General features: G+C 39.7%; 1 pseudogene and 1 gene segment (V, D, J or C); both read right to left on the bottom strand.

The window, feature by feature from the left end:
- Positions 1 to 15257: 15257 nt before the first annotated feature.
- On the bottom strand, positions 15258 to 15360 carry LOC120102733 (small nucleolar RNA SNORA17; annotated as a pseudogene).
- A 4492-nt stretch (positions 15361 to 19852) lies between these two features.
- LOC120093111 (Ig kappa chain V-II region 26-10-like) lies at positions 19853 to 20782 on the bottom strand. The segment is given in 2 exon segments: positions 19853 to 20271; positions 20649 to 20782. Coding segments are annotated over 2 exon segments (450 nt in total).
- Between the last annotated feature and the right edge of the window lie 286 nt (positions 20783 to 21068).

Below are 21068 nucleotides of genomic sequence, written 5' to 3'. Positions count from 1 at the left end.
TATTCCAACTTCCAAAATCTCCATATTCAATAGCAGTCTCAAAAATGTTAAAAATCCAAAGTTCAAAGTCTCTTCTGAGATCCATTCAACTTAAAAGTAATCCCCACGAGGGGCGGCACAGGTCTTCCTGGTTGCTGCCGCTGCAGAGAGCCCGTGGGCAGCACCCCACGAGCGAACTTGAGCCCCGGGACGACAGGTAAGACCAACTTTTCTGCTGCAAGAAAGCTGCCTGGTGAGCTTGGGACACAGGGAAGCAGAATTCCTCTAGGACCGGGCACATTCTGTGTTTACCGGAAGTCCCACACCCGCGGATCCCAGCCCGCAGCAGCTCTCTGCCCCCAGACCCCATGAGAGAGAGACCCAACCGCCTGGTCAGGTGGGCACTCCTGAGGCTGCAGAGCGGAAGAGACCACCAAAACTGCTCTCCCCTGCCTACATCCCTGGCCCAAGAGGAAACTGTATAAGGCCTCTGGGCTCCCGTGGGGGAGGGCCCAGGATCGGCAGGACCCCTGCCTGTGACACCACCAGAATCTGAAGGAACCAGACCGGATAAACAGTTCTCTGCACCCAAATCCCGTGGGAGGGAGAGCTGAACCTTCAGAGAGGCAGACAAGCCTGGGAAACCAGAATGGAATATCCAAACACACCAGAAAAGCAAGATCTAGTTTCAAAATCATTTTTGATCATGATGCTGGAGGACTTCAAGAAAGACGTGAAGAACTCCCTTAGAGAACAAGTAGAAGCCTACAGAGAGGAATCGCAAAAACGCCTGAAAGAATCTCAAAAATCCCAGAAAGAATTCCAGGAAAACATAAATAAACAAGTAGAAGCCCATAGAGAGGAGACACAAAAATCCCTGAAAGAATTCCAGGAAAACACAATCAAACAGTTGAAGGAATTAAAAATGGAAATAGAAGCAATCAAGAAAGAACACATGGAAACAACCCTGGATATAGAAAACCAAAAGAAGAGACAAGGAGCTGTAGATACAAGCTTCACCAACAGAATACAAGAGATGGAAGAGAGAATCTCAGGAGCAGAAGATTCCATAGAAATCATTGACTCAACTGTCAAAGATAATGTAAAGCGGAAAAAGCTACTGGTCCAAAACATACAGGAAATCCAGGACTCAATGAGAAGATCAAACCTAAGGATAATAGGTATAGAAGAGAGTGAAGACTCCCAGCTCAAAGGACCAGTAAATATCTTCAACAAAATCATAGAAGAAAACTTCCCTAACCTAAAAAAAAGAGATACCCATAGACATACAAGAAGCCTACAGAACTCCAAATAGATTGGACCAGAAAAGAAACACCTCCCGTCACATAATTGTCAAAACACCAAACGCACAAAATAAAGAAAGAATATTAAAAGCAGTAAGGGAAAAAGGTCAAGTAACATATAAAGGCAGACCTATAAGAATCACACCAGACTTCTCGCCAGAAACTATGAAGGCCAGAAGATCCTGGACTGATGTCATACAGACCCTAAGAGAACACAAATGCCAGCCCAGGTTACTGTATCCAGCAAAACTCTCAATTAACATTGATGGAGAAACCAAGATATTCCATGATAAAACCAAATTTACACAATATCTTTCTACAAATCCAGCACTACAAAGGATAATAAATGGTAAAGCCCAACATAAGGAGGCAAGCTATACCCTAGAAGAAGCAAGAAACTAATCGTCTTGGCAACAAAACAAAGAGAATGAAAGCACACAAACATAACCTCACATCCAAATATGAATATAACGGGAAGGAATAATCACTATTCCTTAATATCTCTCAATATCAATGGCCTCAACTCCCCAATAAAAAGACATAGATTAACAAACTGGATACGCAACGAGGACCCTGCATTCTGCTGCCTACAGGAAACACACCTCAGAGACAAAGACAGGCACTACCTCAGAGTGAAAGGCTGGAAAACAACTTTCCAAGCAAATGGTCAGAAGAAGCAAGCTGGAGTAGCCATTCTAATATCAAATAAAATCAATTTCCAACTAAAAGTCATCAAAAAATATAAGGAAGGACACTTCATATTCATCAAAGGAAAAATCCACCAAGATGAACTCTCAATCCTAAATAGCTATGCCCCAAATAAAAGGGCACCTACATACGTAAAAGAAACCTTACTAAAGCTCAAAACACACATTGGACCTCACACAATAATAGTGGGAGATTTCAACACCCCACTCTCATCAATGGACAGATCATGGAAACAGAAATTAAACAGTGATGTCGACAGACTAAGAGAAGTCATGAGCCAAATGGACTTAACGGATATTTATAGAACATTCTATCCTAAAGCAAAAGGATATACCTTCTTCTCAGCTCCTCATGGTACTTTCTCCAAAATTGACCATATAATTGGTCAAAAAACGGGCCTCAACAGGAACAGAAAGATTGAAATAATCCCATGCGTGCTATCGGACCACCATGGCCTAAAACTGGTCTTCAATAACAATAAGGGAAGAATGCCCACATATACGTGGAAATTGAACAATGCTCTACTCAATGATAACCTGGTCAAGGAAGAAATAAAGAAAGAAATTAAAAACTTTTTAGAATTTAATGAAAATGAAGATACAACATACCCAAACTTATGGGACACAATGAAAGCTGTGCTAAGAGGAAAACTCATAGCGCTGAGTGCCTGCAGAAAGAAACAGGAAAGAGCATATGTCAGCAGCTTGACAGCACACCTAAAAGCTCTAGAACAAAAGGAAGCAAATACACCCAGGAGGAGTAGAAGGCAGGAAATAATCAAACTCACAGCTGAAATCAACCAAGTAGAAACAAAAAGGACCATAGAAAGAATCAACAGAACCAAAAGTTGGTTCTTTGAGAAAATCAACAAGATAGATAAACCCTTAGCCAGACTAACGAGAGGACACAGAGAGTGCGTCCAAATTAACAAAATCAGAAATGAAAAGGGAGACATAACTACAGATTCAGAGGAAATTCAAAAAATCATCAGATCTTACTATAAAAACCTATATACAACAAAACTTGAAAATCTTCAGGAAATGGACAATTTCCTAGACATACCAGGTATCCAAGTTAAATCAGGAACAGATAAACCAGTTAAATAACCCCATAACTCCTAAGGAAATAGAAGCAGTCATTAAAGGTCTCCCAACCAAAAAGAGCCCAGGTCCAGACGGGTTTAGTGCAGAATTCTATCAAACCTTCATAGAAGACCTCATACCAATATTATCGAAACTATTCCACAAAATTGAAACAGATGGAGCACTACCGAATTCCTTCTACGAAGCCACAATTACTCTTATACCTAAACCACACAAAGACACAACAAAGAAAGAGAACTTCAGACCAATTTCCGTTATGAATATCGACGCAAAAATACTCAATAAAATTCTGGCAAACCGAATTCAAGAGCACATCAAAACAATCATCCACCATGATTAAGTAGGCTTCATCCCAGGCATGCAGGGATGATTTAATATACGGAAAACCATCAACGTGATCCATCATATAAACAAACTGAAAGAACAGAACCACATGATCCTTTCATTAGATGCTGAGAAAGCATTTGACAAAATTCAACACCCCTTCATGATAAAAGTCCTGGAAAGAATAGGAATTCAAGGCCCATACCTAAACATAGTAAAAGCCATATACAGCAAACCATTTGCTAACATTAAACTAAATGGAGAGAAACTTGAAGCAATCCCACTAAAATCAGGGACTAGACAAGGCTGCCCACTCTCTCCCTACTTATTCAATATAGTTCTTGAAGTTCTAGCGAGAACAATCAGACAACAAAAGGAGATCAAGGGGATACAGATCGGAAAAGAAGAGGTCAAAATATGACTATTTGCAGATGACATGATAGTATATTTAAGTGATCCCAAAAGTTCCACCAGAGAACTACTAAAGCTGATAAACAACTTCAGCAAAGTGGCTGGGTATAAAATTAACTCAAATAAATCAGTTGCCTTCCTCTATACAAAAGAGAAACAAGCCGAGAAAGAAATTAGGGAAACGACACCCTTCATAATAGACCCAAATAATATAAAGTACCTCGGTGTGACTTTAACCAAGCAATAAAAGATCTGTACAATAAGAACTTCAAGACACTGAGGAAAGAAATTGAAGAAGACCTCAGAAGATGGAAAGATCTCCCATGCTCATGGATTGGCAGGATTAATATAGTAAAAATGGCCATTTTACCAAAAGCAATCTACAGATTCAATGCAATCCCCATCAAAATACCAATCCAATTCTTCAAAGAGTTAGACAGAACAATTTGCAAATTCATCTAGAATAACAAAAAACCCAGGATAGCTAAAGCTATCCTCAACAATAAAAGGACTTCAGGGGGAATCACTATCCCTGAACTCAAGCAGTATTACAGAGCAATAGTGATAAAAACTGCATGGTATTGGTACAGAGACAGACAGATAGACCAATGGAATAGAATTAAAGACCCAGAAATGAACCCACACACCTATGGTCACTTGATTTTTGACAAAGGAGCCAAAACCATCCAATGGAAAAAAGATAGCATTTTCAGCAAATGGTGCTGGTTCAACTGGAGGGCAACATGTAGAAGAATGCAGATCGAACCATCCTTATCACCCTGTACAAAGCTTAAGTCATAGTGGATCAAAGACCTCCACATCAAACCAGACACACTCAAACTAATAGAAGAAAAACTAGGGAAGCATCTGGAACACATGGGCACTGGAAAAAATTTCCTGAACAAAACACCAATGGCTTATGCTCTAAGATCAAGAATCGACAAATGGGATCTCATAAAACTGCAAAGCTTCTGTAAGGCAAAGGACATGGTGGTTAGGACAAAACGGCAACCAACAGATTGGGAAAAGATCTTTACCAATCCTACAACAGATAGAGGCCTTATATCCAAAATATACAAAGAACTCAAGAAGTTAGACCGCAGGGAAACAAATAACCCTATTAAAAAATGGGGTTCAGAGCTAAACAAAGAATTCACAGCTGAGGAATGCCGAATGGCTGAGAAACACCTAAAGAAATGTTCAACATCTTTAGTCATAAGGGAAATGCAAATCAAAACAACCCTGAGATTTCACCTCACACCAGTGAGAATGGCTAAGATCAAAGACTCAGTTGACAGCAGATGCTGGCGAGGATGTGGAGAAAGAGGAACACTCCTCCATTGTTGGTGGGATTGCAGACTGGTAAAACCATTCTGGAAATCAGTCTGGAGGTTCCTCAGAAAATTGGACATTGAACTGCCTGAGGATCCAGCTATACCTCTCTTGGGCATATACCCAAAAGATGCCTCAACATATAAAAGAGACACGTGCTCCACTATGTTCATCGCAGCCTTATTTATAATAGCCAGAAAATGGAAAGAACCCAGATGCCCTTCAACAGAGGAATGGATACAGAAAATGTGGTACATCTCCACAATGGAATATTACTCAGCTATCAAAAACAACGAGTTTATGAAATTCGTAGGCAAATGGTTGGAACTGGAAAATATCATCCTGAGTGAGCTAACCCAATCACAGAAAGACATACATGGTATGCACTCATTGATAAGTGGCTTTTAGCCCAAATGCTTGAATTACTCTAGATCCCTAGAACAAACGAAACTCAAGAAGGATGATCAAAATGTGAATGCTTCACTCCTTCTTTAAATGAGGAAAAAGAATACCCTTGGCAGGGAAGGGAGAGGCAAAGATTAAAACAGAGACTGAAGGAACACCCATTCAGAGCCTGCCCCACATGTGGCCCATACATACACAGCCACCCAATTAGACAAGATGGATGAAGCAAAGAAGTGCAGACCTACAGGAGCCGGATGTAGATCGCTCCTGAGAGACACAGCCAGAATACAGCAAATACAGAGGCGAATGCCAGCAGCAAACCACTGAACTGAGAATAAGTCCCCCGTTGAAGTAATCAGAGAAAGAACTGGAAGAGCTTGAAGGGGCTCGAGACCCCAAAAGTACAACAATGTCAAGCAACCAGAGCTTCCAGGGACTAAGCCACTACCTAAAGACTATACATGGACTGACCCTGGACTCTGACCCCATAGGTAGCAGTGAATATCCTAGTAAGAGCACCAGTGGAAGGGGAAGCCCTGGGTCCTGCTAAGTCTGAACCCCAGTGAACTAGACTATGGGGGGAGGGCGGCAATTGGGGGAGGGTTGGGAGGGGAACACCCATAAGGAAGGGGAGGGGGGTGTTTGCCCGGAAACCGGGAAAGGGAATAACACTTGAAATGTATATAAGAAATACTCAAGTTAATAAAAAAAAAATAATCCCCACATCAAGACAGGAAACCAGTGGGAAAAATTCCAAATTCTACATTTTCAAGTCCGATGTCAAACTGGTCTTCAAATCTCCAAGTCCTTTTTCATCTTTGTTGACTTCTTTTTCTGGACTGATTCCACTCCCTGTAGAAGCATTCCTCAGCTGATATCCTATGTTTCCAGCATCTGAAAAATCTTGGGGTCTCCAGGGCAATTTCAATGTTGATTCAATGTGATCCACACATGATCTTCTGGACTTCTGCAAAGGACTTGCATCATTTCTCCAGCTCTTGCCCTCTGTAGCACTCTAAGCTCAGGTTGATCCATCCAGCTGCCACTGCTGTCCCTGGTGATCATTTCATGGTACTATGAAATATGTTGGGCTCTTCTACTGCAACTAGGCTTCACCAATAGCTCTCATAGGCTCTTTTCATGGATTTGATGCCAAGCTTCAAATCCTCTTCATGACCCCTTTACTCCTGGGCCATCAACCACAACCGAGTTTAATTGCCTTCACTAATGACCTTATATGGCCTCTCAAACTATGAAGCTTCTGCCACTCTTCATGACCCCTTCATCCCTTCAAAAATAGTACCACATGCGTGACCCTTTATATTACCTAGTACTGCTGCAGCACAAGGTAAGACTTTTGCAATCTCTGGAACATAGATTCTTTGTACTCTCAGAAAATACTTCCTAAAAGATTTCACCTTAGTGATTCTGGTCTTCTCTTAATCACTAATTTCTTAGGTCCAGCTAACAAGCATCAGTTGTCCCTGTAGCCCTTCCTATTTTTTCATTATAATGCCAGAGCCACATGACCACAGTTGCCTGGTTCTGCTACTTGCAGGCGATAGAACATATACATCCTATGAGTATGGCAGATCTCTCCAATTTCTGAGATCTTCTTAAATTTCCTTTTTCAGAGACTTGAATTCATTGTCATACAGATTTTTACTTGCTTGGATAGAGTCACACCAAGGTGCTTTTTATTATTTGTGCCTATTGTCAATAGTGTTGTTTTCCTAACTTCTCTCTCAGCCCTTTTATCCTTTGAGTAGAAGAAGGTTACTGATCTGTTACAGTTAATTTTATTTCTGGCCACATTGCTGAAGTTATCAGTGGGAGAAGTTCTTTGGTAGAATTTTTGGGGTCACTTATGTGTACTATCATATCATCTGCAAATAGTGATACCTTTATTTATATTTCTAATGTGTATCCCCTTAATCTCCTTTTGTTGTCTTATTGTTCTAGCTTGCACTTGGAGTATTGTATTGAATAGATATGGGGAGAGTGGCTTCCTTGTCCTGTCCCTGATTTTAGTGGAATTGTTTCAAGTGTACTCACGAATAAGTGGTTATTACCCATAAAAAAGTACAGAATATCCAAGATACAGTCCACAGAACTGGAAAAAGTCAACAAGTTGAAGGGCACAAGTGAGGATGCCTCAGTCCCCCTAGGGAGGCAGAAGAAAGCAACCACAAAGCGGGAGGGAGTGTGGGACAAAGGAGGGAAAAATATGGGTGTTGAGAGAGAGGAACATAATCTGGTATTAGGTGGGGGGAAAGGACTGAAGCCTTGAGGGCCACCATATTGAATGGAAACAGGCAAACTCAGGAGGTAAAAGTTGGACATAACATCCAAAATGTACCAGAGAGCTGGGAGGTAGGGGACTCTCAGGACTCAAAGAGGACGTCCAAATGAAATATACTACAGTACAGAGAGGTATCTTGTAGAGCCCACTTTCAGCAGAAAGACTGGGCACCACGTGAGAGATGGATTGCTATCACACTGTCAAAACACTGACCCCAAAATCTCCATGTTTGAAAGAAATGCAGGGATGGAAATGGAAAAGAAGGTCCAGTTACAGGCCCAAAGTGAGTTCCAGCTCAAGGAGTGGCCCCAAGTCCTGTCACCCTTACTGAGGCTATGGGGCACTCACAAAAATGAACCTCTAAAAGAGGTTCATGACTGTCCTCTAAAGGACACAACAAGCAGCTGAAAAAGTCAAATGCAGATATGTGCACCCAACCAATGAACAGAAGCTGCTGATCCCTCTAGTTGAATTAGGGAATAGCTGGAGGAAGCTAAGTAGGAGGTCAACCCTGTAGAGGGATGAGCAGTGTCACTTATCCTGGACCCCTGAGATATCTCAGATGTTGAATCACCCACAAGACATGATATGAGACCCCCAACACATATACAGCAGGGGACAACCTGGTCTGGGTTCAGTCATAGAAAAAATACATACCCTCAAAAGACTAGAGGCTCCCATTTAGTTTAGAGGTCTGATGGGGTGGGTGGGATGGGTGGGGTGGTGACCTCCTCATGTAGATGGGGTGGGGGGCATATGGGGTGTGAATTAGCCGAAGGGTGGACCAGGAGGGAAATAAAAGCTGGAATGTAGAAAGAGAGAGAGAGGCGAGAGAGATACACTGAAGATCATTAAAACATAGGGATGTTTGACATTGTTCCTTGTTGCTATACTGGTTTGAATAAGAATTATCCCACAAGTTCAACTGTTTGAAAAATAGTCTCCTGTTATTTTCACCGTAAGTTTTGGGGGTAACACCTTGCTGGAGGAAGCGTGTGAGCGAGTATAGAGTAAGCTTTGAGACTTTAAAGCTATGCAACATTACATATTTGCTTTTTAATTCCTAATTTTAGTTCAAAACGTAGGCTCTCAGCTGATGCTCTAGCCTTCATGGTCTCTAACCCTCTTGAACCATATGTCCAAATAAACCTTTTCTTCTGCTCATAGAGTTAATCACAATTATAGTATGCAAGCAAAGACAGTTCATCACCAGAATTTTAATGTGAAATTCTATTTCTAAAGACATTAAGCACATTTTTCAGGAAATGTAGTATTTACCATGGAGGACAGATTTTCTTGTGACTGGTTTACCTAGTACTGAAAGGTGTTATGTGAGCTGCTCAGGGGCCAAAAACTACCAAAATTTTGTTCAACTGTGAAATCTATGAATTTCAATAATGACCTTGGATGTAAGACTTACTATGTAACATAGCAGTCAAAATGTAATAGGTTATGCAAAAGCTATTTAAAGTTATTTTTTCAAGGTCTTTCCCACAAGCAGAAATATATGCTAGAATGCCTAATGCTGAGGTGAGTTCAAGAACCAAATTTCAAAGTTCACCATCACTAGGAGTCAACTTATTATTGTTATTTGGTGAAATGAACTCAGTGTCAACAATCTACCCTTTAAATTTATATCTTTCTATACATAAATTAGTACACCTCTAAAACCTCCCTAGAACATTTTCTTTGTGCAGTTGTAATGGCTGGCATAGAGACACACAAAAGGTCAAATGCAGAGTAAATGTCAGTGCTATACTCAGCCAAAAGTTTAGCATCCTGTTTCTAAGGCTCAGGGACCATTACAAAATAAGGACAGAAAGACATTAAGAAACATAAGTGGTTTACAGTTCCATTAAAAATTGATTTTGGAAGTAGAGTACCGTGATCCTAATTGCCTACCCAAGAGCTCTCTCCACCTTCCCCAACATTCCTGCTGCTATGAGGATTGATTATCCAGACAACACCACGGATAACCAGATACCTAAATGAAGAGTGAAAACAAGACCTAGGGAAATATGAGACCACTGAACCTCAATTATCTACCATCAACAATCCTATTAGACTGACACTACTTTCATAATGATATATATTCTAATGGTGAGAAAATAATTGCATAATCTAGTCAAAGTTCTGGCAGAAAAAAACAGGAGCAAAATAATTCCCTTCCAAACATATATTACTATTACTAGAAAAACTCACACATGAACGAAAAGAAATCACTCTCTGGAAACAAAAGAATGCTAATTTAACCTGAAAATAGGTTTAAATTCATTAAATTTTCACGACTTTAGTAGAAAAATAAGTTCTACCAATCCATAAAAGCAAAAACCCACAAATAAATTGGAAGGATATATTCAAAACAACCAGAAAATACTGGCATATATATATTCATATGCATCTATAAAAGTGTATACAATTTGAGATAAAACAATAATTTCTATATTTGGCTGGAGATAAAACACTATTCATCAGAAAAGAAATACTTTCTGACTAAAATAGATCTGCAGGGTATGGAGTCAATGAATGTACTTTACAGAGAGTGAACAAAGCAGAGTAGGATATGCAATACTTATGTTAATAAAAAGGTATTTAAGTGAAAATCATGAATGTGTCACATGGAGTACGTATATAGTAAAAGAGCCACTTTAATGAAGGAATACATCTCAGTATCCCTCCAGCTATACTAGAAAATACTGGGTGACAGACTAGGCTTGTAGGAACAGAATGGGTTTGCAATCAGATTCAACTCTATCATTCCTGGTTGCTGAGAAGGCATCTGTTAACCATTCTCCTGAGGCAGATGCAATGTCATCAGTATTGTAGTCTACAAAACATATATATGTAAGACCAATGTAAGACCATGGGCTGTACCCAAGGTGCACATGCCTTCAGCTGTAACCCATAATCTAGAGTTCTTCAGAACTTCTCTGTGTCATAGTTAAACTATACAGCTGGCAGCTGAGCCACCACAGGGAAGGACATATTTATTATGGCATCACTGTGGAAGGAACAATTGTACCTTTGAAGCAGTAATAAACTACTTAAACCTCAGTCTCTATTTTGCTGATCTTGACTATGAAATCTGTGCCTGAAACACTGGTGACTGAAATGTCTAGGAATCCAGAAAATCAGTTGTTAATCTTGTTGATTAGGATCTGTGGAGACTGGCCTGGCTTCTGCAGGTAGCAACTAAATATGTTTCAACTACTATATATGAGGCCCTAAGTAGACCTGCAAGACATAAAAGCTTAATCCCAAAGGCTGATGAGCAGGGATATCACAATTAAATTAATCTAAATTAGTGACAGAGAAGTATACTCCATGAACAATCTTTGTGATTTCTTTTTGATAATTATTTCAAATGAGATTTTATTTTACATAGAATTTATTGCACACACAATTTCTCTCTCTTCACACACAAAAACTGAAATGAAAGCCTTCAAGGTATTCTAGGCTTAACTAAAATTACTCATTCAGTCTATCTGTTCCATAATCTTCATTAAAAACATGTTATTTCCCATCTGTATGCTCCCTCTCACAGATATGACAAGAGGCCTTATCTCATAGACTAAGGCCAATCTATTTATATATAAACAGTATGCATGTAAGAACACTCTAACTTTACCATGAATCTCAAAAACCAACATGAAAGACAATTTAATTTTGATGAGTCAGCCTGAGGAGACAGATCAATAATTGTAAGGTGACAACTGAACCTTTAAATCAGACTACCAGGAAAGAAGGTGGTCCGCCCTAGGAAGCAATATGCAAAACCTGGGTTATTGTTACATTATACATGGAGGGAAGTTCAGGCAGGCTTCTCATTGTTGAAAAAAATCACATAAAGTATTTTCTATGTCAGTAGTGGCAATAGTATAAGAATATGTGATGGTCAATGGGAAAAGAAAGTGCTTAAAACTGTCTATCTGGACAACACCAGACACTTAAGTGCTTTATCTCAAAAAATTGCTGGAGTCCTCATCTGATAAGTTCAGTAACCAACAATGAACAGATAGGTGGATTCTGCAATAAAGGAGAACTCGAATCACTTGTTCAAGCAAGTGGCTCAAATAGCTTGAGCCATCTTTATTTATACTGAATTTCAGAACATTCATATACATGCAGTTTCAGATGTTCCTTAATCATTTTTCAAGTATTTCAACAAATACTTATTAAAATTTGTTTTCAATTTTCCTTATCTCCTTTGTAGTCAGTGATTAACATTTTCCAATATTAAAACAGTATAGTATTACAATCCAAATGATTGTGTCTAGTTGAGCATATCCACACACTGCAAGCCACAATGATTTAAGTATTGTTTATCAAGACAAATGATTATATCTAGCCAGGAACATGCAATCTGTGCATTTGGTTTCAAAGTAAAAGACAATTAGAATCCAAAACAAGCTTTTAATAGAAATATAACCTTGGTATTTATCATTTATTAATTTAGCAAGCTCACAATGTATTATTTATTTTATTTTTTATTTTTTGGTTCTTTTTTTCGGAGCTGGGGACCGAACACAGGGCCTTGCGCTTCCTAGGCAAGCGCTCTACCACTGAGCTAAATCCCCAACCCCTCTCACAATGTATTATAAGCTGACATTTTTGCTATAATCTCTTTTAGTTTTACAGTATAGTCCTGCCTATACAACTTTTCTATAAAGAGCCCAAATTTACAATTAATACTTTCCCATTTACTCATAGTGTTTCTTTTATATAAACCCTAAGACTAATATGAATCTCTGCAATTTATGTATTTTTAAGAGTATGACAAATTTTAACTTACTAACTTATCCTAAGAATGAAATAATATGTCCTGGAATGAACTATTTACTGTTGACCCTTATATCCTATCTCTTTAGGCCCTATCTTCTATAAATAAGTTTTGAACCTTCCCTCTCTTCAATGTATTGATATGGTTAGGCCTTAGAAGAAGTAGTTGACATTCACAAGCCTCTTCCTTTTTCCTCATATATTCTTTTTTGTTGTTGTTGTTTTTGATTTTTTTATATTATTTTCCAATCTATTTATTAAATCGGGTATTTCTTATTTACATTTTAAATGTTATTCCCTTTCCTGGTTTCCAGGCCAACATCCCCTAACCCCGCTCCCTCCCCTTCTATATGGGTGTTCCCCTCACAATCCTCCCCCCATTACCTCACAAAACCTAACAATCTAGTTCATTGGGGGTCCAGCCTTGGCAGGACCAAGGGCTTCCCCTTCCACTGGTGCCCAAACTAGGCTATTGATTGCTACCTATGAATTTGAAGACCAGGGTCAGTCTATGTACAGTCTTTGGGTAGTGGCTTAGTCCCTGGAAGCTCAGGTTGGTTGGCATTGTTGTTCATATGGGGTCTCAAGCCCCTTCAGCTCTTTTAGTCCTTTCTCTGATTCCTTCAACAGGGGTCCTGTTTGCAGTTCAGTGGTTATGCTGCTGACATTCATCTACATACTTGCCATATTCTAGCTGTGTCTCTCAGCAGACATATACATCCGGTTCCTGTCAGCCTGCACTTCTTTGCTTCATCCATCTTATCTAGTTTGGTGGCTGTATATGTATGAGACACATGTGGGGCAGGCTCTGAATGGGCGTTCCTTCAGTGTCTGTTCTAAACATTGCCTCTCTATCCCCTCCTACAGGTATTCTTGTTGCCGTTTTAAAGAAGGAGTGAAGCATGCACATTTTGGTCATCCTTCTTGAGTTGCATGTGGTCTTTGCATTTGGGTAAATCGGGCGTTTGGACTAATATCCACTTATCAATGATTGCATACCATGTGTGTTTTTCTGTGATTGGGTTACCTCACTCAGGATGATATTTTCTAGTTCCATACATTTATTTACCTCTGAATTTCATGATGTCATTGTTTTTGATAGCTGAGTATTATTCCATTATGTAGATGTACCACATTTTCTGTATCCATTCCTCTGTTGAAGGGCACCTGTGATCTTTCCAGCTTCTGGGTATTACAAATAAGGCTGCTATGGACATAGGGGAGCATGTGTCTTTGTTGAATGTTGGAGCCCATTTTGGGTATATGCCCAAGAGAGTTAAATCTGGGTCCTCAGGTAGTACAATGTCCAATTTTCTGAGGAACCTCCTGACTGATTTCCAGAATGGTTGTACCAGTCTGCAATCCCACCTACAATGGGATTCCTCTTTCTCCACATCCTACCCAGTATCTGCTGTCACCAGAGTTTTTGATCTTCTTTCTTCTTTGGCTTCTTTCCCTTGCCTATGTCACCTCATGGCAGAAAATTTGGCAGGGCCATCTTTCCCAAAATATGGTCCTCAGGTTCAGCTTGTATGTTCATTGCCACCAGGGTCAGCTCTACTGTGCTGTCCAGGCAAGAAGCAGGACCCTCTGTCCTGAGTGATGCAGCTTATGAGGGTCAGGGTTTACTCTCATGCTCTTATGACACCAGGGCCATTCTTCTGCCTGCCATAGGAGGAGAGAGATAAAGAAGATGTCCCATGCATGTTGACAAGTACAAGTGCAAGTTCTCCCAGGATATTTATGTTCTCTGGGCCATCACACCCAAAACAACTTCAATGTGTGTGTCCAGGCTTTTCTGACTACTGCACATGTCTAGGGCCTGCATCAAATCACTTGCTCTCATCTCTCCAGGGTCAGCTCTCCAAACATGCCCAAATGAGGGTTTGACCCAGTTCTGCCCAGCCACAAGACACCAACATCTTAGCAGGGTAACAGTTCAGACAGTGGATGTTTGCCTGGGCTATTGTGGTAACTGGCCCCTGATGCTACAAGGCTGTGGACCCAGCCCTGGCCCTCTCATGACATCTCAGGCCAATACTTCACCCTGGTACCAGGTGTCTTTACCAGCTACTCACATCAGGCAGTTCCTCATAACCCTCTGGTCTCTAGTACTGCCTCTCTTCTTTGTGACCACATTCTTCTATTTCTTCTTCTCTCCCATTTATCAACAACTCATTTGTTCTTCTTAGGAGATCTTGTGGTCTCTGAGTTTCAGGAAATCATCTCAAAAGTAGTCTAAGGAGTGCTATACCCTGCTCATGCATTATGGCTCCAGGCAGCATTTGTTTCAGTCCTGGTCTAGACTCTAGAAATGGCTGGTCCTGGTCAATTCAGGTAGCTCCCTGTCTGTGACACATGATTCCAGACTGGTGGTCATTTTGAGCTTTCTACTTGCTCTGCCTGTCTGAGTAGAACCTTGCAGTGGATGTCTGTCACTCCTGTCCAGAGATCCTTAACCTACTGGGGTTATTCAAGTTTCTAGTTATTAATCGTGGAAGACAGTCTGGGCCTGCCTATCAGAAATCTTGTCTTCTCAAGTTCTCTCTCTCTCTCTCTCTCTCTCTCTCTCTCTCTCTCTCTCTCCCCCACCTCAGGAAATGAAAACTGATTGTTCTGATATTTACACGTTCAAATAGTGTATCTCTTTTCTGCCACCTACTGACACACATGTGAAACAGCACTGACACCTGCAATGACTCTATAAGTCAGGAGTAGACAACAGCTTAATAGTCATAATTTCATAGATGGAGAAACTGGGGCAAGAGGAGATTAAGGGGACATTCCTGGGAAAGTTATATATTTAGAGCTTTCTGATATGTGACACTATGAATAACCAAAAACCATTACATTAAAAAGAAAATGTGGACAAAACATTTGAAATAATAAATGAAAGATAACAATGACTACAGAGATGGCTCCACAGAAAGGAACACTGGCTGATGTTACAGAAGACCTGGGTTCAGTTCTGAGCATGTACCTAATGGTTCACAACCATTTATAAATCCTGTTCTACAGAATATATATATATATATATATATATATATATACATACATATATTCTTAACCATAATGAAAATAAAAGATTCCTTAAAAACAAAGCAGTATCAGAAGGAGAAACTGAAAGAATACAAAGTAGAAAGTGGGAAACAATCTGTCACTCGAACAAGAGTTCTATTGTTGGTACACAGTGATAGAAGTATCACAGGCTAAAACAGGCAGTTCTGTCATTCCTACACACAGAAAAAGCCCACAGTTCTTCACACTTTGTCTCCAGAATTCCTCCTGTGAGTATTTTCTTCCCCCTTCTAATAAGAACTGAAGCAAACATTGTTCTTTCTTCTTCTTGAGAAACATGAAGTCTGTGACTTGTAGCTTGGGTTTTTCGAGTTTTAGAAAAAGAACAGGGTCCTCAATGGAGGTGCTAGAGAAAGGACTGAGGTAGCTCAGGGGTTTTGTAAACCCACAGGAAGAACAATATTATCAACCAACCAGACAATCCAGTGCTACCAGGGACTAAACCACCAACCAAAGAGTACACATGAAGCAACCCATGGCTCCAGCTGCATATATAGCAGAGGATGACCTTGTCAGGGATCAATAGGAGGAGAAGCCCTTGGTCCTTTGAATGTTCGATGTCCCATTTTAGGGGAATGCCAGGGCAGAGAGGCCAGAGTGAAAGGGTAGGTGAGTGGGTGAACATGTTTATGGAAACAGGGGGTGTTGGAGATGACATAGGGTGTTTCTCAGAGGAAAATATAGGAAGTGGAAAACATTTTAAATGTAGATAAGTAAAATATCCAATTTAAAAAGTAGAAAATAGATAGAAAGTTAGATAGGTAGATAGATGATAGATAGATAGATAGATAGATAGATAGATAGATAGAGATAAAATATTTTTAAAAAATAGAAAAATGGGAACTCATAAAATTGCAAAGTTTCTATAAGGGAAAGGACACTCTCAATACAAAAAAATGGCAACCCATAGACTGGAAAAGAATGTTTACAAATACTACATCTAGCAGAGGGCTAATGTCTAAAATATTCAAAGAGTTCAATTAGTTAGACTCCAGAGAACCAAAAAGGCCTATTAAAACTGGGGTATAGAGCTAAACAAGGAATTCTCATGTGAGGAATCTAGTATGACTGAGAAGTACCTAAAGAAAAGTTCAACATCCTCAGTTATCAGGGAAATGCAAAACGAAACAACCCTGGGATTCCATCTCTCATCAGTAGGAATGACTAAGATAAAAAAAAAAAACAAAAAAACAAACAAACAAAAAAAAAAAACGGTGACAGTAGATTCTGGCATGCATGTAGAGAAAGGGGAACACTCCTCAGTTGTTGGTGTAATTGAAAGCCGGTGCAACTACTCAGGAAATATGTATGCAGGTTCCTCAGAAAATTAGACATAGACATAGTGCTATTTGAGGACCCAGCTATACCACTCCTGGGCATATGTTCCTGAAATGTACTGGAAAACATAACAAGGACACAGGCTTCACTCTATTCATAGCCTTATTTATAAAAAACAGAACATGGAAAGAACCCAGATGTCCTTCAACAGTAGAATGGTTACAAAAAATGTGGTATATTTACTCAATAAAGTACTACTCAGCTATTAAAACAATGACCTCATGAATATTTTAGGTAAATGGATGAAACAAGAAAATATACTGACTGAGGCAACCCAGTCACAAAAGAACACACATGGCATGCACTAACTGATAAGTGGATATTAGCCCAAAAGTTTGGAAAACCCAAGTTATAATAACTGACAATATGAAGCTCAAGAAGAAGGCAGACCTAAATGTGTATGCTTCGGTCTTTCAAAGAAGGCAGAACAAGATACTCACAGGAGGAAATCCAGGGACAAAGAATAGAGCAGAGACTGTAGAAAAGTTCCTCCAGAAACTGTCCCACTTGGGGATCCATCCCATATGCAACCACCAAACCCAGTCACTATTGATGATGACAAGCAGTGCTCGCTGATAGGAGTGTGGTATGGATGCATCCTGAGAGGCTCTGCCAGAGCCTTAATGATGTGATGAGGATGTTTGCAGCTAACCATTGGATGAAGCAAGGAGACTGAAATAGAGGAATTAGAGAAAGAAATAAAGGCGCTGCAGGGGTTTGCAATCCCATGTGAAGAACAATATTAACCAACCAGACCCTGCAGAGCTCCAAAAGACTAAACTACCAACCAAAAAGTACACGTGAAGGGACCCATGACTCGAGGCAAATGTGTAGCAGAGGATGGCATTGTTTGTGGTCAATAGGCAAAGCCATTGGTCCTGTGAAGGCTTGTTTCCCTAGTGTCGAAGAATGCCAGGGTGGTTTGCTGGGAATGGGTCACTGGGAGGGGAAGCATCCTCATAGAAATGGGGAGAAGGGATGAGGGAGGGGAAATCCAGGAAAGCTGATAACATTTGAAATGTAAATACAAAAAATATTCAATAAAATGCAGAAAATGAAAGAAAGAAAAATTGATGCACATCCAAGTGGAATTTGATTCATCTACAAAGAAAACTGAAATGAGGAAAGTTGTAAAAAATGTCTGGAACTATCAAACAATTTATACCAAGTGATAAAGAGTGATGTTATGTGTTCACTTTTATAAGTGGATTCTAACTTTAAATGGTGAAATTTGAATGACTTATCTAGAGTCTATAATGGTTATAAGTTAGAAAGAGATGATGACAGAGGAATTTAGAATAGACCTAAAAGAGAGGAAGAGGTAGTGGCGTAGGGATCAAGTGAGGTGTAATATTCTACCATTTTATTTTCACATAATATTTGATCATAAGTTATAATTATATTCAAGTTCTCAGACAATAAAGCAAGCTGGGAACTTTTAAAATTGCTGACCTACTTGTTCCTTATTCTTTTATTTTATGCCAAAACACAACGAATGATTTTTCCTAATGGAAAAAGATTAAGTGATTCTGAATGATGAAAAATTGTAGCAAAATCTTGGCACAGATACTTGTGGGGCTTTTTATTTTACTGTTGAAATAATTGCTAAGATGGATGTTTGGGAACATGTTCAGCTCCTCAGTCTATGCTCCTGTCACTGACATGTCAGGTTTTGCTGCCCAATTCAAGTAAATATCATGCTTTGTGTGGACTCTTCTGCTTTGTTTGTGTTAGGTTTTCAGGCCCTAACTGTAGAAAGTATGTGTATGTGCGTGTATTGTAAAAGCAGATGATGAGAATATGGCAGGAAATAGGAAAGGAAAGGATATTGAAGAGTAAACAAATGCAAGAGTGTATATAAGAACACCACAGAAACACATCATTTTCTAATTCTATGGTGATTAATGATCCTCTAGAAGTAACAAGATCACAATGTCAAGAACAGGAATCCTCCTCATACCAGAGACACCAAAAGCCCCCCAAAAACAAACAAACAAACAAAAAAAACAATACAGGCTATTGTCAGTATTTTTTTTGAATTATTTGTTTGTTTTTTGTGTTTGTGAGTGAACACCAGGAGGAGGTCTCAAATGCCTATTGCTAAAATGCTAAGGACACCATGTATTTTAGTGGAAGAACACAGAAAAATAATCATGGAATTAAACTTAAGGTCTACTGCTTGGTTGATAAATTTCACAGTTCTAGAAGACTGTCTTCAAACTCCCAGTGGATTAAGAATGTTATCGATCTTTTGCTCAGCTCTGGTCTCCATATCCATCAATAATGTCCATCTGTTTAGCAGGACATTGAACTTGTTGACTTATCTGTGATACACTGAGAAAAGTATGTCAGAACAGAAACATCTTATGGGTAAAAGCATTTGCTGAAAGTTACAGTCAATGAACATATGTCATGAAAATGAAAAACAAACTAATGATAATTTGGATGATAAATTAATAGTTTAGATGATAAATATAAACAATTGAATTTAAATGTAAAGCTTAAACATGGCAAATGAAAATTTTAATAAGTGAGACAGCAACAGAATATGTCCCAGTTTTCTGTCTTCTTTAATAGATAATACTGACAAAAGGAGATGTGGCATGTAGTAACAGAATGGGATTACAGTTAGCTTTATCATCATCATTGCTGGTGGCTGAGAGGACACCTGTTCACCATTCTTATGAGTCAGATGCAATATCATTATTATTATAGCCAATGAAGCAAAAAAAAAAAATAAAAATGACCAGTGAGCTGTAGCCTACATGTACATGACCTCAGCTGCACCCATAATCTTCAGTTCCTCAATAACTCTCTCTCAAACAGATGAGTAACTTATTTGAAAGCTGCAATGCTCCAAGCAAGGACGTTTTTGTTAGGGTCTGCATCACTGTGGGAGGAAAATGTGTACTTTGTAAGCAGTAATAATCTCCCAAGTCCTCAGGCTCTACTCTGCTGATCTTGAGGGTGAAATCTGTCCCTGACCCACTGCCACTGAACCTGTCTGGCACCCCAGAAAATCTGTTGGAAACCCGATAGATGAGGAGCTGTGGAGACTGGCCTGGCTTCTGCAGGTACCAATGCAAGTAGGTGTTTCCATTACTGTGTACCAGGCTCTGACTTGACCGGCAAGAGATAGAGGCTTGACCTCCAAGGCTGACAGGCAGGGAGACTGGAGTTTGTGTCATCACAACATCACCCCTGGAAGCTGAAATAATGAGAGAAAAGTACAGAGTTACACACATACTTCACGAAAAATCTTGTGATTTTTTTATATACTTCAACTGATGTGTTTGTTTTTACAAACAAAGTTTTATGTTTTAAATTTCCAGTCCTAAGACAACAAGTGAAAAGGAAGCACCAGGTACTTCTGTACATTACTTAAACCATCCCAGTTCATCCATGTCATGATCTTCATCATAGCACAGGTTCTCTCTCATCCGGGACCTCCGGTTCACAGATACACAAACAAGAGGCCCTATCCTCGAGGTCTACTCATACATGACACAACACATGAAGTGAGCCGTATGACCCGGGACTTGTGCTCCCTTCCCATTCTCCTCTCTCACTTCCCTCTGTCCTCACCAGGAATCCAGAAGAACAGCACCAACAGCCTAACAGGCCACTTCATTTTGATGAGGAAGCCTGAGGAGACCTTTTACTCAGAGCAAGATGGCAACCAACCATTTTATCCAAAACTGGCAGGTGTGGTTCCTCCCTGGGGAATAATATGCAAAGCCTTGGGTTTGTGTGGCAATACAAATAGAGGAAAGTACCCCGACAGTGTCTCATGACTGCAAAAATAACAATCCTCTTCTTGTTATGGAGGGCACTAGTGCCCTCAGATAAGCACTGTAAAACCAGGAATGTTAATTACATAGGGCTGTCTCTTGAACGGAGGAATGGTAAACTTGGTTTTCATCCATAATAATTGGAATTGATGTGCTTAATAACCTGATGACCTTTTCTATCTATAAGTCCTTACCCAGATTTCCCAGAGTCTCC

Source organism: Rattus norvegicus, chromosome 4 (assembly GCF_036323735.1).
Source record: "Rattus norvegicus strain BN/NHsdMcwi chromosome 4, GRCr8, whole genome shotgun sequence".
Lineage (NCBI taxonomy): Eukaryota > Metazoa > Chordata > Mammalia > Rodentia > Muridae > Rattus > Rattus norvegicus.
The sequence above is the reverse complement of the archived record's forward strand: the minus strand, read 5'-3'. Positions and strand labels throughout refer to the sequence as shown.